Source organism: Bombus vosnesenskii, unplaced genomic scaffold (genome assembly GCF_011952255.1).
Source record: "Bombus vosnesenskii isolate JDL3184/JDL3185 unplaced genomic scaffold, Bvos_JDL3184-5_v1.1 scf7180000013274, whole genome shotgun sequence".
NCBI lineage: Eukaryota > Metazoa > Arthropoda > Insecta > Hymenoptera > Apidae > Bombus > Bombus vosnesenskii.
The window spans coordinates 1676030-1694097 of NW_022882932.1; the positions used below are offsets into that span (position 1 = coordinate 1676030).

The 18068-nt window shown below is 34.5% G+C and overlaps 2 protein-coding genes and 1 long non-coding RNA gene across 4 annotated transcripts; 2 read left to right on the forward strand and 1 right to left on the reverse strand.

The window, feature by feature from the left end:
* Nucleotides 1–499: 499 nt before the first annotated feature.
* Nucleotides 500–1907, forward strand: LOC117231858. Its single transcript, XM_033490713.1, has 3 exons — nt 500–907; nt 1292–1525; nt 1600–1907. Exons 1-3 carry the CDS (start codon nt 746–748, stop codon nt 1771–1773), a joined length of 570 nt encoding a protein of 189 aa, XP_033346604.1. The 5' UTR covers nt 500–745; the 3' UTR covers nt 1774–1907.
* A 1027-nt stretch (nt 1908–2934) lies between these two features.
* On the forward strand, nt 2935–15626 carry LOC117231856 (laminin subunit beta-1). Of its 2 annotated transcripts, XM_033490708.1 has the most exons (14): nt 2935–3106; nt 3639–3963; nt 5508–5634; nt 6901–6948; nt 7295–7381; nt 7962–8187; nt 8379–8678; nt 9594–10156; nt 10343–10522; nt 10634–10959; nt 11065–12118; nt 12342–12849; nt 12950–14033; nt 14134–15626. In XM_033490708.1, exons 3-14 carry the CDS (start codon nt 5571–5573, stop codon nt 15103–15105), a joined length of 5412 nt encoding a protein of 1803 aa, XP_033346599.1. In that variant the 5' UTR covers nt 2935–3106; nt 3639–3963; nt 5508–5570; the 3' UTR covers nt 15106–15626. The 2 variants fall into 2 exon arrangements, with proteins under 2 accessions (XP_033346599.1, XP_033346600.1); XM_033490709.1 differs by lacking the exons at nt 2935–3106; nt 7295–7381 and having other exon boundaries at nt 3645–3963.
* Nucleotides 15627–16713: 1087 nt separating this feature from the next.
* On the reverse strand, nt 16714–17330 carry LOC117231859. Its single transcript, XR_004493030.1, has 2 exons — nt 17072–17330; nt 16714–16856 (listed from the first exon to the last, which is right to left on the reverse strand). It is a non-coding gene; the product is annotated as an uncharacterized LOC117231859 (long non-coding RNA).
* Between the last annotated feature and the right edge of the window lie 738 nt (nt 17331–18068).

Genomic DNA, 18068 nt, shown 5'->3' on the forward strand with positions numbered 1-18068 from the left:
TATTTTGCTTTTACCTTAATTTGGTATGTGTTTGATTTTGTTAATTAGTTCATTTAGTTTAGTTTATTCCATTTACAGCGATGCGATTCATTTATTCTATTTCGGATTAAATGTTTAGAAGTCAGAAGGAGAAGGTTAATACGTCGATTACAAACTCCCACTCAAATTTTTAAATTTTCAAACTTAAATTCATATTTTATCTCGTCTTGATTCAAATCTTCAAATTGTTTAGCTAAGTTTATGTTGGTAGAGAGATATTGGTTAGGTTTTAATCATAGACGATGTACTGCATAGATCTAGCATCTCGTATAATTTGATATCATGGAAACCAAAACACCGACCATATAACAAATTTCCGTTTAATAAATTACATATATATTATTTATATTATATATATATAATTATATTTATATAGATAATCATATATATGTATATATCCTACCACTGAAATTGGTAAAATGAATATCGTTTTATGTCATTTATATAAAAAAATATATCTTTTCTGTGATGAATTAAACTTACTCTGCGTTAGATCGGTAATGTTGGAAGTGATACGAAAATGGTAACAGTTTGGCTAGTCTTTGAATCATGTGACGCAATGTACGTGTTGAGCTGTTAAATGATAGATCTATCTTATGCTTCGTCTATGGTAGTTTAAGTATCGAGTAGAAAAGTAGTATACAAAACCAGTATTCGTGAGTGATTTATATCAAAATACAATAATTATTATTATAAATCATTAACAATGCGTAATATTGAAATAAAAGCAAAAATTGATGATCCAGACCTTAAGATTTCTCGAGTTGTACAATTAACAAAGCAGAACAGTATCGTGAAAGTCATGAAACAGTATGATATTTTTTTTAAAGTCAAGGAAGGAGGAAGATTAAAATTACGAAAATTCCAAGTAAGAAATTAATTACGTTTTTACATAGGATTGTTACTTTCTTATTTTTCTATATACATATATATATGTATATATATGTATATATATATATATGTATATAGATATAAACTATATACATATAAATAACAGTGTTTATTATACAAGGTTTTAGAGAATAAATAGTTATACATTTTTTAATTCCTGTTTCTATTTCCTTCCCTCTTCATATAACAGTAATTATCAATTCGATAGAAATATATATTAGAACCAGATGCAAAAGATAAAACAGGTCAAAAAGCAATGACGATGCTTTCAATGACACAGTAAAATATGAGAGGATAACTACTACTATTGATCTTAACAATCATCTAATTATGTAATAAGATAAATATTTTTCTCACATAGGATGATTCAGGAGAATTAATTTACTACAGAAGATCTAATAAGTTTGGTCCAAAGCTTTGCAATTATGAAAAAGTAACCCTAAACAAATTTGCTTGTAGTCATGTCGGAAATATTTTAAGTGCATCAAATGGTCGTCTAGGCATTGTAAAAAAGACTAGAAAATTGTATATGATTGGTCAAACTCGTGTACATATTGATGATGTTGAAGGTTTAGGAACTTTTTTGGAATTAGAGGTTCGTAGAACCACAAGGAATGGATCATTACACATTTGCACCTGTAAAATAATATAGTAGTGTCATTATTTTAGGTAGTCTTGACTGATGAACAGGATATAGAAAGTGGTGAGAAGATTGCTCAGGACTTAATGTCTAAATTAGGTATAAAACATGAAGATTTGATAGCAAATGCCTATATAGACCTACTACTTAATGGATCTATTAATGAATCTCTTAATGAATCTACTAATGAATCCAAGTTGTAATAAAATTATATTTTTTACACATTAATGTTTTTGTTATATTTTGTATGATTATTAAAAAAATGTATAACACAAACAAAATTTAATTTTTATTTTACTAAATAAAGATGTTACATTTGTTTTAGTGCCAATTAAAATAATAATTTTATTATCATTGAATGTTATTTGTACGTTTGAACAGTTTTCAAAGAATTGTTATATCAATTATAAATATTTCAGAGAATTCTTTTAAAAATTAATTATCGAATGTATGGGTGATTTATTAGTCGTTGATTCTGTGTCGGTGTGTTAGTTAACAAAAAAGAGAATAGGGATGACATGTAAAAGAGAAATGGCAAGAATGAGGAGACAATCGTACGTTACTATCATAACCGGGATACGTTATAGTGATAACACAGCCCACACTACTCTTCCTTCCTTTTCGATGATCACATTCGTTTGTCACATTTCGCGTGTACGAGTTCTACTTCATTACTGCACTTCTGTTATAAAGGTCATTGTACTCTTGTTCCATTTTGAACTTAAAACAAAATTAGTCGATATTTCAAAATATGGCAGATTAAAAAGATACAATTTTAAACAATTTATTATATAACCTTTATATAACCTTGGGCAGCAGATACTAAAGATTTACCAATACTATTTGCATAATATTTTAATTAATTTTAATATGTTATAAGAATCGTAGATATTTGTAATTCTATCTAAATTTAAAAGGAGGAGGGGACTTTCTCAAACGATTGCACTAAGTCGTTTTTGTAGAAAAGACCTCCGATTATAGCCAACAACCGAGATACTGGTCAGTCAGTCAGTTTCAACAGTTTGGTGTGCCAGATATAAACCGAAGCGAAAAGAAATAAAGGAAACCGAATACAAGTGTGCTGCACATGTGAACTGTAGCCAACTGGTTGATGTAATGGACACCGCAGCGCGACACAACGCTTGTGAATATCACAGGACAGCAATCTTTTATGTATTATGTACCTTTTATGTATGTACATATACTACTATATCAGCAATAATTTTGCATTGTTACACGATAACTTTTTACGTATTACTAATGCCCGAATATAATTTTTGTTACACAGAGACAATCTAGTTTTTCAGTTTTAAAATAACAATAACTTATCTCTTCCTCTTAACATACATACATATATGTATGTATATATAAAAAAAACCTTGACGCTTGAAGCGATCGTCTAACTTTTGTCACCCTCGATTTTAAGAAGAAAAAGAGAAGACATTTGAGGGTGCCATAAATTAAGCTGTTTCTCTTAGTGCATGATGGGCTAAATGGAACACGATGGTTTACCAAAAGCTTGCTCAATATACATATGTACGTAGTCTGAAATTAATAATTTACAGTGATTATGGTATTTTAAAGATCATATTGCTTTATTGTTAAAGATTCTATTAATTTTATACATATAAAATATAAAGAAAAAATATACATATAAAATATCTAAAATATACACAAATGTAAGTATATAAATTTTTAAAGAATTTTTAAATACATTTCACAAAACAATTTCTCAGACCTCTAATTAAAAACTTAATACATCAATTCCCACGAATGGAATCCTCGATACTAATAAATACACAACTTTTCTGACTTGCCATTAAGTCTAAGCCAACTATAATAACCGGTGAATCACTTCGTCCATCTTTCTCAATTCAACCTTTCGTTTAATCTCGTTTAGGATCCTTTAATCTATCAAATAAACAAAGAGAAACAAAACGAGTCTCCTCGTTTGTAGATAAAATTATTGCAAGCGGCTAATCCCTAAGTAAACCTTTCCTTGATAGACGCCCCCGCATTCGTTCCCCTACTCCGGTATCGTTCTAAGAAACTTCGTTTTGCCCCTCAGCCTGTGTCAGCACCCTCGTCACGAGCCGGCAAAGAAGGGACCTCATTCTACGTACGGCACTGGCCACTGTCGGAGGTTCTCCTTAACCGAGAAACACCGTGAGAGAGGCGCGTCACCAGAGGCGTTCACAACGACTTTGTCTCTCGTCCATTCCTCGTCTCATTGATCGAAACGGTGTATCGCGGGGATCGAGTGCACTCTGGATCATTGGCTTCTCAATCAGTTTACTTGTGTCGTTCGATTCTCGTCGTGGATCTATCGAGGCGTCTGCCAGGTCACAACACGAGACACTCTCTCAAGGAAGATACACGATACACCGAGTTAGGTAAGACGTTTCTCGCAGTTTGCTCTTGCTATTCTCATTTTCTCATTCGACGCTGCTTCGCTCTCGGACGTATCAGGATCGTTTACTTGTCTGTAAGCCTCATCACTTTAGAAATAACGGCTTACTGCTTTTTTTGTCGAGTAATGATGTGTTAAAAATCTGACCGATACGAAAGAAAGCTTATGTGCATATATGTATGTGAATGCGTGATTTTAATTAGACGCGGTTTATAAATTGTGCAAATATTAGTTGTTGACATTGTCCTTCTGGATAATTGCATGGAAGAATTTGACGTTTAACAATAGGTACCGTTTCGGAATAGAAATATCGAATGACCAAAAATTGTTGATATGTAAAGTGTAAGTTGATTTAGAAATTAGCTTGAAATTTTAGAATTGCAAATTGAGAGTTTTGTAATTTTAAATTTAAGATATAGGTTTGATAAGAAGTATTTGTTTATATGGAAATGTGTAAAACTTTTCGGAATAAGGAAGTTGGAATAAAATAAAGTGCAGTAATATTTGAGTGTAGTATAGTAGAGGTAGTATATTTTGAATATAATATAACAAAGACAATATTTGTGATATACAATATTTGTGATTATTACATTCAATATAAAGTTGTCTTGAATATAGCATACTTTTTTATATGGGAGATAATATATGTATTTTTTAATATATTGCTAAAATAATGAATTAGGACGATCTTAATTACATTACTTAAAATATTCGAATCTAAAACATTAAAAAAAAAGATGTTCGTTGAACGTGAACATTTAACAACTTATCAGACGTTCCAGATCTACGAAAGCGTTTGGTCATTGAACTATGCGCGATAAACATTTACAAAACTGGAGTGCATTAGTAGTGATTCTTTTTATACGCCAATATTATATAATCGAAAGACTAAACAATTTTATATATATTATCGTTTATAAAAATGTAGTAATAGCTAATATGGTTCTTTGTATCGAAAGTGCCTCATTGACGATTCGAAATATGTATGGCAAACATCGTGATTCTTAATACATTGTAGATAAATCCTACACTTATTTATTGCTCAGATTGTTTAATATGCGAGCATTATGTTTGTTTACTAGATTTATAAATTTATGTGAAAGCAACTAATATTATTGATATAAAACTGACGAAATTTGAATTCTAGTTTTTTGGGAAGCTCTTGTAACACAAAATACACATTGAAAATAAAATTTCGCTGGGTATCTACAACCGTGGTGATTCATTACCTCTTCAAAAAAAAATAGTAAATATCAGATACTGGAAAGACATAAGTCTTTCTGACTGACAGAAACACATTGTAAAATCTACAGCGTTCAAAGGAAATTTTCTCTATAGAATTCCAAGAAAATAAGAATTCCAAGATTTCAAATCTTTCTGGAATTGACTTACCTCGAGATAAGTTTGGTTATTCATCGAACTTCAAAGAAAAATTTCAGCTATGATCGCTTTTAGTATCATTTTGCCATTGTTGTTCAAAGACGAAATAAATTTTATTTGTAAAAAGTAAATGTTTTTTGTTTCCAGAATATATTGCCGATGGCTTAAATTCTGTTCAAGAAATTTAAACGATAGGGGGGAGGAGCAAAAATGGCTCGAGCATTTTCTCAGGCAATTTTTGCGATACTATTACTTGCAATAATTATTGTGCCGGGTAAGTATTATTTATTAATACGTTTAATTCAACACATGTTTGCCGCAGTTATCATTAATTTTTTCGCATTTATACTTATCGAGTATTATATCATTTGTATACATGACTTTAATAAAATTTTGTAAGATAGAGTAAGATTATAAGATAATAATTATTTCGAAAAAATTGGAATAAACATTTCCCGGTGTCAACCTAATATATTTGTAAAATTACCAAGTTTTCTTTCATAAAGATTGATTAAAGAAAATTGAAGCTTCCTAAAATTTACTTTGAATATTTCAATTGTCGATATGTGCTTCTGGTTGAACAAGAAGAAAAAAAAAATTAGGTTAAAACAGTATAGTTGAAATTCGTCTTGATTTTAACGTGCTATCCAGTTATTATTCTTAATGTGGCCTGGAAGACACTTTATCCACACGATTAGATAGCGATTCGACCCCTCGACCTGCCTTTCTTCTGAATTTCTCAAGCTCATTTCAGTCTCCAAAATCTAAGCGCTCTAGAAATCTCAAGTAATAAAATCAAAAGGCGTTTAGCACCAATAGATCATTAAAAAATGTTCTTGTAAAGCATTTGCAAGCAGTTTAAATCTTCCATTTTATCCCAACATTTACAATTTAAATATTTTAAGAAAATATGGGAAGATATCTAGTAGCATTTTATTTTCTTTAAAATTATAACTGTTATAGAACAAAATAATTTTATGGTGAAATATTTTATGCAAATTATATTGAAACATTTGTGTATAATAACGTAAGAATTTAAAAAAAGTTAGAATTCTTATTAGTGAATAACATAATATAATAGAGTTATCAGAAATTTAAAATCAATAAAACGTAATTTTTTATGAGTTTTGGAGAATTTTCATTCATTTTTAACGGTCTCTAGAGAAGCTACATCATAAACATCCGGTTGTTACTTGCGATAGCTTCAACCGGTAGTAGAACTCTACGTGATAACTGAATAATTCTATCTTTGTTTAAACTTTTCTCCGAAAAATCGTAGCTATTAATTTTCATCCTATATTTATTATCCATGTCCAGCGTCTCCAAAAAATGAGCAGTATTCTTTAGATTTGTAGATTAAAAAACAAAGTGTTAAAAGATTTCCCATATTTTCGTGGAAATTTTTAGTGAAAGGAATTCATGTTGATTATTTTATGTAAGATAGTCTGTGTTTATCGTTTTAAACGACGAATGATAAAACATGTACAGAGATATTAAAGTCTACAAAATAGTTTTTTAACCAGATCATTTCCGCTTTCAGATATCGCAGAGCCTCAACATGGCAGGGAAAGGGTTATTCCAGCCAGAGGTGAGTTTCAATATCATTTCGATTACTTTAAAATAATAAAAAAACAATAAAAGAATCGGCAAACCGTGAATGCAACTCAATGATCAATATTTCATTTCAATTTGAGAACAATAGCATTTCTCATATAAATTACAATACATATATAGTTTTTATATACACATATACAGGGCATGATACATAGGAAATATTTTGGATCTCCAAAATATACATTAAAATAAAAGTTTCATTTTAAAGAATTTATATCAAAATAAAGTTTGGAACAACCGTTAAGAAATTCTTTGTAAGAATACGTAGATCGGATACGTAGAATGCAGTGAGCATTGGAGATAAAAGCGGGGTGTTATAGGATCAATCCAGAGAGGAGATATGTCACCTACGGAGGTGAGCGAAGATCGCCATTATTGGCCAAGGCAGATCATTCACAGTCCAAGAGGTAGTCCGTTCTCGCTGGTTTCAAAAACTCACGTTGCTCATTGTTTACAGACAATTATAACCAGCATGATAGAGCTGCTCTATTATCGTTATAATGATAACGTTGCTTAATCTATTGTCTACATGGAATGACATGTTCTATGATTAAACTGTCACAGGTGTACATGATTAATATCGCCAGTATTTCTTGTTGATTAAAATAATTTTTGCTACATCGTTCGAACGATCTAACATAGATCTTTCCTGTCTTATGCAAGTCGATGACTTACATTCACGTTTCATCTTTCGAAGCAGAAGGTCAAAAAGATCAGCGAGTAATCCTACATTTCTTTCCTCGTATCTTTTTAATTTGGTTGAGGCAATTATATCTGGACACTATATTTTTGATCACTAACTTTTGGTATCTGGGAATCTCGTTAACCCAGTGTAAATAACAAACAGTCGATTAACGTAATTACCAATTGACGATGTAAGGATACTTGAACTGGCTGAAGGGGATGGAGATAAATTACTAAAATAATAGCTAACTCGATTCTTCTTTCGCGAAGAAATTTGGTGAAATTCGATTATGTTCTCTTTAGGCGCACAAATAAAGAGGAAGCATCCCTGCGAGCAGAGCTCATGTTACCCCTCTACAGGAAATTTATTAATCGGTCGAAAAAATCGATTGTCCGCGTCATCTACTTGCGGTCTTACAAAACCTGAAAGGTACTGCATCGTTTCGCATTTAAAGGAGCGGAAGAAGTGCTTTTTTTGCGACGCATCGTCGCCCAACAAGCAACATAACATCGAAAATGTAGTTACCGAGTAAGTAATCCATTAAATTATACGTTTATGTTTTTCAATTCTCCCTTCTTTTTTACAAAAATATCTTTTATCACTTCTATTCAAACACTTATCTTGAATAAGAAAAATAAAATTTCTACTTTGGTACTATTAATTATATTTATATCATTCTTACATAATGGCGTCGTAATTTTACTCGTTTAATCCAACAGTAAAAATTGGTGGCAAGCGGAAAATGGCGTGGAGAACGTAACGATACGCTTCGATCTGGAAGCGGAGTTCCATTTCACCCACAGCATCATCCGTTTCAAAACGTTTAGACCGGCGAAGATGTTGATTGAACGATCGTCCGATTTTGGTAAAACGTGGCAAGTGTATCGATACTTCGCGCACAATTGCGAAAAGTACTTCCCTGGAGTGTCTACGGAACAACCTCAGAGACTGACAGATGTTATCTGCGAGACGAGGTATTCCGCCGTGGCGCCATCGTCTGGAGGTGATGTTATCTTTAGGTATGTAAATAACGATAACCAGGGATCATTTAACTTCAATAGCACAACGCTGCTTTTAGATACGTTGCATGTAACTGACATTTCTAATAATTACATCTTTTAGTGATTAATTTACAGAATACGTGTCTTGTAATTCCAGATATGATTTTATGTATACGATTACTTTGATGGAAAATAATTAAGAATCGTTGTTGTATAAAGAAAGTGTGACAGATGAAAATGATTTTATGTTTACATTTTTTAAATTATGATAAATAATTTGCTTCTCAGTGGATTAACACTTAGCCAACTGAATCTCCCTTTTTTGACTTTTGCAACGCCTTTTCTTCTTTTTTGTTATTATCAGTTATTGTTTACCTGGAATTGCTTCCAATTAATTGCGCCACTTTTTCTGCTTTTATAAAGTACAGTATATGATAAAATACACCAATTTAGTGGTGTTAAAATTAATTAAAAAGTTACATTATCGATTATGGCTAAATAAAGTTATAATCTAACGATATCACATTGTAAAAAAATATTAAAATGCATTATGAATGTTTAATTTCACGCTCAAGTCGTGTTATTTATCTTTAATCATCTTTACTGTTCTTAATTTTACCTATATTTTTTATACTTTTAATATATACTTTTGATTTCATGTTTTGTATAAACAATATGTGAAATCTTTAAATAAGATTATCACCACAAAATATAATTGACCACTTAAATAATTCTTAGACTTCTTTGTTTTTTAAGTAGTGAACATTAGTCCTCGATACTTGGAAAAATGCGCGGTGGACAGCGTATAGGTTGGCTTGTCCGAGCGCGGTGAGTAACGTATAGCTCGCTGTGGCGCGCGCGGTTGGCTAAGTGTTAAACACAATTATTTTAATTATCCGAATAACAATTGAATAAATTTTTCATTGTTTCCAGAGTGTTGCCTCAGAATTTGGAGATAGACAACCCCTACTCCAAGGAAGTGCAGAACCAACTGAAAATAACGAACCTTCGCATAAACATGACTAGGTTGCACACTCTAGGAGACGATCTTCTCGACGACCGCGCAGAAATTCGAGAGAAATATTACTATGCCATTCAAAACATAGTGATTCGCGGATCTTGTTCCTGTTACGGTCATGCATCTAGATGCCTTCCGCTTCCTGGAGTCCCTGATGAGGAAAATATGGTGCACGGCAGATGCGAGTGTACTCATAATACTACGGGATTGAATTGTGAAAAATGTCAAGACTTCTACAATGATCTTCCGTGGAAACCAGCTGTTGGAAAGCAGACGAACGCTTGTAGACCTTGTATTTGTAACAATCACACGAACTCTTGCCATTTCGACGAAGCTGTTTATGAAAATTCTGGAAGAGTATCTGGCGGTGTTTGCGATGACTGTCAACACAATACTATGGGAAAGAACTGCGAACTCTGCAAACCATTCTTCTATCACGACGTGACCAAAGATATTACTCATCCTGAAGCATGTCTGCGTAAGTTGCTTATCTATTACTACTATCAATCACATCTTTGGTAGATTCTGTTTCATTAGAAGACTTCGAATAATAGATGTATAAAAATACATCTATGGGAAATTTAACGATACTCCAAATTTCTCTTCATAGTGTACTTCGTGATAAGTGGAATTTTATACTTTCTTTTTTCTTATCTGTTCGTAGCTTGTGACTGCGACCTAGGTGGTTCCTTGGACGATGGTATATGCGATTCGATAACCAATCCTCTCACCGGAGGCGAATCTGGCCGCTGTAACTGTAAAGCAAATGTCGAAGGTCGTCGTTGCGATCATTGTAAAAATGGTTTCTGGAACTTCGATCCTGAAAATCCCGAGGGATGTCAAGGTATTGATTCGTAAACGGTTCTGGTTAAATTTTTCTTCAGATTTTTCAAGCAGCAGATGATATAAATTTCCAAAATTAAAAAAAGAAGTGAAAATAAATTGTTCTGTTTAGCTTGCACCTGCAACATCCTGGGTACCATCGACAATCGTGGATGTAACATGGTGACTGGCGAATGTACTTGCAAGCGTTACGTTACTGCTCGCGATTGTAACCAATGTCTCCCAGAATATTGGGGACTTTCGGAAGATCCAGACGGTTGCAAGCCTTGCGATTGCGATCCTGGTGGTTCCTACGAGAATTCTTGCGACGTAGTCACTGGCCAGTGCCGCTGTAGACCTCACGTCAGCGGCAGAACTTGTAACCAACCTGAACAAAGCTACTACACTGGATCGTTAGACTTTCTCATTTACGAGGGTGAATTATCCAGAGCCAGCGATGTAACTATTCAATTAAAAAGTCAACTTATAGATTGCTGAAATATAAAACACAATTTTTTCTTGCAAATATTTCTATAACTTTGTTTGTAATACAATCTATTTTAGAATTGCCAAGTGGTGATAAGAGAGCCCTATCGCGACGGAAGGAATAGTACGTGGACCGGAACTGGCTTTATGAAAGCGCTCGAAGGTTCAGTGTTGAATTTCACGATCGACGATATACGCAAAAGTTTATGGTACGATATCATCATACGATATGAACCAATTCAGGCTGGATCTTGGGAGAATGTTCAAATAATCATCGAGAGAGAAAGTCCAGTGGATCCGAATGGTCCTTGTGCCGAATGGAGACCAGAGTACGATCAACTATACGCGCAACTTCCTTTAAGATCAAGAAGCGTCGTTGTGCAACCATCCGTTTGTTTGGAAGCAGGAAAACGATACAATATTCTGTTACAATTCCGTAAATTCAATAATCACATGGACACACCGTCCGCGTCTATTTTGGTCGACTCTATCGTTCTGAGACCAAAAATAGACTCCATTCCTTTCTTTAAAACGCCGGTAGTTGGCGAACTTCGTCGGCAGGAATATGAAATATATCATTGTAGTGATTTTTATAACGATTTTAACGCCATAACGAATAATATCCCGGAAGTTTGCAAGAAGTACCAAAATAGTATCGGTTACTACGTTTATGACGGAGCACATTCTTGCGAGTGTAATCCGACTGGATCGCACAGTTTGCTGTGTGAAAATTATGGAGGCACGTGTCCTTGTAAACAAAACGTTGTTGGCAGGCGTTGCGATCGTTGCGCGCCTGGTACTTACGGATTTAGTCCGGAGGGTTGCATTCCCTGTGATTGCGATGGTGTAGGGGCGCTGGATAATTTTTGCGACATTGAAACAGGTCGATGCAAGTGCCGACCAAATACTTATGGTAGAACTTGCGGTCAATGCGAGCCTGGCTTCTGGAATTTCCCTCATTGTCAACGGTGCGAGTGTAATGGTCATGCTGAAAGCTGTGATTCTAAGACTGGCGCCTGTATAAATTGTCGGGACTACACGACTGGACACAATTGCGATAGATGTATCGAGACGTATTACGGTGATCCTAGGATTGGTGTGGATATTCCATGTAGAGCGTGCCCTTGTCCGGGTAAGTTGGATTAGATTAGTAATGATATATATATATTTATACTGTATACTTATCTATATATTATATATATTTATACTGTATATTATATCTATATATACTATATATACTATATATAGATATAAAATTTCCATGGTATCTTGTCGGCTTTTTTGTATAGATTCCACATGCATAATTTTTATTTACTAAAGTATTATTCATTCGCCGATTTTTCACAAATTTACAGGAACCATAGACTCTGGACATTCGTACGCCGAGAGTTGTTCCCTAGACCCGGTGACTCACGACGTGATTTGCGAATGTTTCGATGGATACACCGGTCCGCGTTGTGAAAGTTGCGCGGAGAACTATTTCGGTAATCCTGAAGTTCCCGGTGGTAGCTGTGAGTCATGTAATTGCAACAATAACACGGACTTACGTCGACCCGGAAATTGCGATCCTGAAACTGGACGCTGTCTTCAATGTCTCTACAACACTGATGGAACCAACTGTCAGATTTGCAAGGCAGGATTTTACGGAAATGCTCTAGAACAGGATTGTGAGGACTGCATGTGCGACGTTTTGGGTACAGATAGAAACGCTGGTCCTTGTGACCACCGAACTGGACAGTGTTCCTGCTTGCCTCACGTTATCGGTTTACTCTGCGATTCTTGTGAAGAGAATCATTGGAGAATCGCCAGTGGCCAAGGTTGCGATCCTTGCGAGTGTGACGCGGTTGGGAGCGTTTCCGACAGGTCCGTATGCCAATTTTTATTAAATATTTAAATATTTTCAAACAAATCTGCCTAAAAATATCGATTTTTAAAATGTACTTTGACCTGTTTTTGTCGATAGATGTAATCCATACGACGGTACTTGCGAGTGCAGACCAGGTTTCGGAGGAAGACGTTGTAACGAGTGTCAAACCAACTACTGGGGAAACCCTAATGTCGAATGTTATCCGTGTGATTGTGATTTAACCGGTTCTGCCAGTCAGCAGTGCGACAGAGAAACAGGAATGTGCGTCTGTCACAAAGGAATCGGTGGCGAAAAATGTGATCAGTGCGATCGTGGCTACTATGGAAATGCGCCTCAATGCAATCCTTGCGGAGAGTGTTTCGACAATTGGGACTTGACGCTGACTGGTTTGAGAAACAAGACGAATCTTGTGATCGAAGAGGCATCGAGAATTCAAAAGGTTGGAACAACCGGTGTCTATAGCCAAGAATTCGACGACATGGTCGAATCTCTGGATCAAGTCCAAGCACTGATCAGTAACGCTTCCATTAGAAGTCAAGATTTGGACGAATTAAATGACTTGGCTATAGATTTGAATAATAAGAAATTAGAATCCACCAAGAAATTAGAAGAAGTGAACAATCTTTTGGAGAATGTCAGTCAAAGAGTAAATCTAGGGGATGCTGCTCTTAAAAATTTGAAAAATAGAACGAACAACTTGCACCAAGCTGCTGCTGATCTTAAAGAAAATGCGACTAGATTGCAGGAAGAGAATGTCCTAGGCGCTCTTAACGTTACCCAGCAAATGGCGGAACAGTCTAGACAAGCGGAAAAAATGGCCAACGACACTAGCAACGTTCTGGCTGACGCTGAAAGGTTCCGCAAACATACTGAGAGCTTGTTAGCTAAGAATCGTGCTTTCGTGATAGAGGCACAGGAGAGAAACCAGGAGTCATTGAATAAAATAAATGAGGAATTGAAGAACTTTGATGGAATTATGCCAGGATTAAATCTCGAAATGTGTGGAGATAACGTGACGGATTGCAGCAGCGTCTGTGGTGGCGCTGGTTGTGGTTTCTGTGGTGGACTGTCTTGCGACGCGGGTGCTGTGACCAAGGCTAATCAAGCTCTGGACGTAGCTAAGAAGCAGGCTGCTGAGATCAAGAACCACAAGGACGAGGCAGAACAGTTACTTCGTAATGTAAGTTATGACATATTTTTTCAATTTCGTTTCATAAATTTGCTAAAACGAACCTTTTATTTCGAAGTTTCCTATGTTGATCCAAATTTTGTTTGTCCAGATGGTTCAAGTGAAACGCGATGCAACGACAGCCAGGTTGAATGCTCAAGATGCCTTCAACTACGCCTTAAGAGCTCGTAATCTAACCGATACCTTGAGCAAAGATCTCGCTGACATAAACAAACGAGTCCGTAACATTTTGGAGGAGGACCAACCCACACCAGCTATGGTCAGAGACTTGGCCAACGAAGTATTGGCTAAGAACATCAAACTAAAGCCCGACGAGATCAAAATATTAGCCGATCGTATTAAGAGCATCGTCGGTTCCTTGACCGATTCCGAGAAAATCCTCGCGGATACTAGGGACGACCTTCAGTTGGCCGAAAAGTTAAAGAATGATGCTGACAGAGCAAAAGAGGAAGCGATCGCGAAACAAAATCTAGCTAACAAAGTGGTAATTTTATTGAGTGATGCTCAGAGGGCTCAAGATCGAGCACAAGCAGCTATCGATCAAGCTGAACGCGATGTCAGGAGATTCGAAAATGACTTGGAAGAGATAGCCGAGATGACCAGGGGAGCTCAGATGCAGGCAAACAGCACCACTCAGACGGTCGACTCTTTGGACGCTCGCTTGAAACAATTACAAACGCAATCGGTCAGAAACGATTTTGTTTTGAATGAAGAAATCAGGGTCGAGGCGCGGAAAGTAGCCGATGAAGCGCAAAAGGTAGATGCTAAAACGAAGGAACTCGCTATGGAATACAGAAAAGCGGACGAAGCGTTGAATTCGAGGGCAAACAAGAGCAAAGGGAATATATTGAGGGCGAAGAAGCTCCTACAAAAAGCCTCCGAGTTGACAGCCGATACATCGACGAAATTAAAGGACTTGGACGGTATGGAGAGTGTTTACAGAGATAACGAAAGAATGCTATCCGATTTGATGGCGGAGGTTGATTCTTTAAATGGAGAGATGGAGAAATATTTAGCGGAAATCGAACAAAAAGCCCAACGGTACAAGCACTGTACTCCTTGAGTGACTGTAATTAAAACGTAAAGAAGTAACATACATTACTATGACCGAATCAATGTGAATATAAAGAAATAATATATAGAATATAGGTCACTTTAAAGAGAGGATCGTGAAATCTTAAACCGAGACTTATTTTTCCTAAGAATTATTCGGATTCTATAATAAAGTATATTGATTCTAAAGAAACGAAGGAAATAATTTTTCCAGTGCCATAGTGGTAAACGAAGGGGCCATTTATTTGTTGACATATTACGTATTTTATACACGCATTCGTACGTAACTTTTCGAAAATCTAATAATGGAGAATTCTTTAAATCGTTTTTCAACTAACCGTAAAAAGTGCCAATAAACGAAAATCGAATTTTCTCATTGCATTTATTATCATGGACCAAATATTTTAAAATGAACCGAACACCGCATAAACCGTCTACTATTCGAGAAAAATGATTGAGCTAGTTAATATATAATAGAAATTAAAGTATCAATATCGATTCCTGATTCACAATAAATGTTATTGTTCTATACATCTCAAGATAAGATTTGTACTTATATAAAATGTTGCATTTATTACATACATTGCATTTATAATAAGACACGGGTGCAATAGATAGATACAATTTTTATGAATAGTATGTAAATATATTATTACGCCTTTTCGCAAAACTGCATTTTTCATTGATTACATATTTTATATATTATATATTACATAATCGAATTTCGATAAATTATTGTAGAATATTAGGCAGTTGTATAAATGTGTTATGTTATGGAAGCCACGAGATTTGAAATGTACGAATAATACGTGTCGAGGAAGTTATTAAAAATACCAAAAAGAGAATTCCTCGATAAAAAAGCATTATAGTTATTTATAAATCTATGTTTTAGAGTAACAACCGAACTATTGATATTATCAGTAACGGCTATTATTGCATATCTGTTCTTGTTTGGGTGAGAAATGAAACAAAGCTTTAAGCGAACCAAACGATTTTTAATTGTATTTAATGAACAGCTACGTTTGTACAACGAGAGAGAAATACAGGTTAAAAAAAATAAATAATATTGAAAAAACACAATTTTTAATTTCATTTATTAAAAAGTTATATTTAACGTTATTTTGAATTTGTAAGAAAAAACACAAAGAAAATCTTATCCGACGATAGCACGATAACATGAAACATCGTGGATTTCGACGTGATAACAATATTTCCTTAACGTATGGCTGTGTCGCTGTTAAAAGACGGAAGGACTTGCCGGAAACGTGGAACCGCGGTGATAAAATATTTTCGATGTTAGGATTTTATTTTAAATAAAGAACCCGTGTTAAAATATGTACCTGATATGTTCTGTATTATTCGAATTTACTCTATGCCGTAAGCATATTATTAATCATACAGCATATTAAAGCGAAGCATTATTAGCTTGAAAAATTATTTGATATATATCATAAGTGAACAAAAAATTCTTATTTGAAATATTTTTCATAAAATGGATTTAGCAACTTTGAATTTTTTTGTACTTATTGTTAATTCTTCCTATAAGAGAAAATTAGGATAGGTTGTCAGGAAAGTTCCCAGCATATTTCAGTTCGGTTGATACATGTGTAACGACTCCTTTATAAAAATAGTATTTGTAGTTTATTATCACGGAGTCTGGTTTCGATCCACACGTGCACCCCGCTGTTTCGTGCCCCTGTCAAAAATCTTGACATCGTGTCCCGTCTGTCTGCATTTGAACTTCCTCAATTCACGTCGAATCTAACAGAGGTTCTCATTTAATCAATTTCCACATGATTTTACTATTCTTTTTATTTTTTAGAAGTTTAGAAACAATTAAATAAACGAATTAAGAATTATAAACATATATCTGAAATTATTGCCATTTCGTCAGAAACCAAATGTAAAGAATGCACGCGTCAAGATAAAATTTTTACGACGATGAAAAAATTGGTTATGTTTTAAAAAGCACTTACATATCTACCGTCGAAGACTTCTCTTCTTGCAGATGGATCTTTTTCATTTATTATTTCGACGCACCTATTCGTGCTTAAGCCTTTTGGCTTTTAGAATCGACTTCAGACGCTGTAGTATTTCGTGAATAGACAGCACTGTTGAATTGAAATGGTGTATGGGCTCCTGGTACTATGCATAATGAGTTCATTCAGGACGCGCACCAGTGGTTGTCCGACGTTACTATTAGAAACAGAATTTTGAAATTCTAAACAACTTGAAGCAAGTTGTAAAAATATATTTAAAAAAATGATCATTTACGTACGCATGTGAAAATCGTTTAGTGCAAATTGATGAAAATGCGTAAGCTTGATTCGTGATATAGGAGAAAGTATCTCAGTCTAATGGTGATTCATCATTAACAAAGAGTTTTTCAATGCACAATTCACGACCTTTGTCATTGATGCCTCGTGAAACTTATAAAACCGATTACTTTTATTGGACGAAGATTATGATTATCTGCAAATGCATATGTATTAGCAAGCATTACGTACGGTCAGATTCTTAGTCTTTCCGGTCAGGATGTAAAGTATAAAGTTACGATCGGTTGCCGTAAAGAAATCGTTAATTATACTTCGTAAGCAGTAAAATAACTTTCTTATAAGTATATATGGAAACCATTGTAAATATTAACGTGGCCATTTTCGCTGTTGGTTATTTTATTCTGTTTCGTCTTAATATTTTTATCGTATTTATGTTATCGATATTTATATCTATATTTTATCGAATAATTGAAAAGTGCTAAATGGACACGGAAATTCTAAAAATATTGGAACTGTACCGGTTTAACGCGAGTTATAGACGAAATTTATCATTTTTTCAAGTAATTGTTTATTAAATTTACTCGTAGTGTATGAATCGAATATTGTTATAATACACTATTATAGTATGTATTCAAGTAAAATAGTAAAATTTCTATATGAAAGCTTAAAAGCACCACTGTTAATTCAGTAGAAAAAA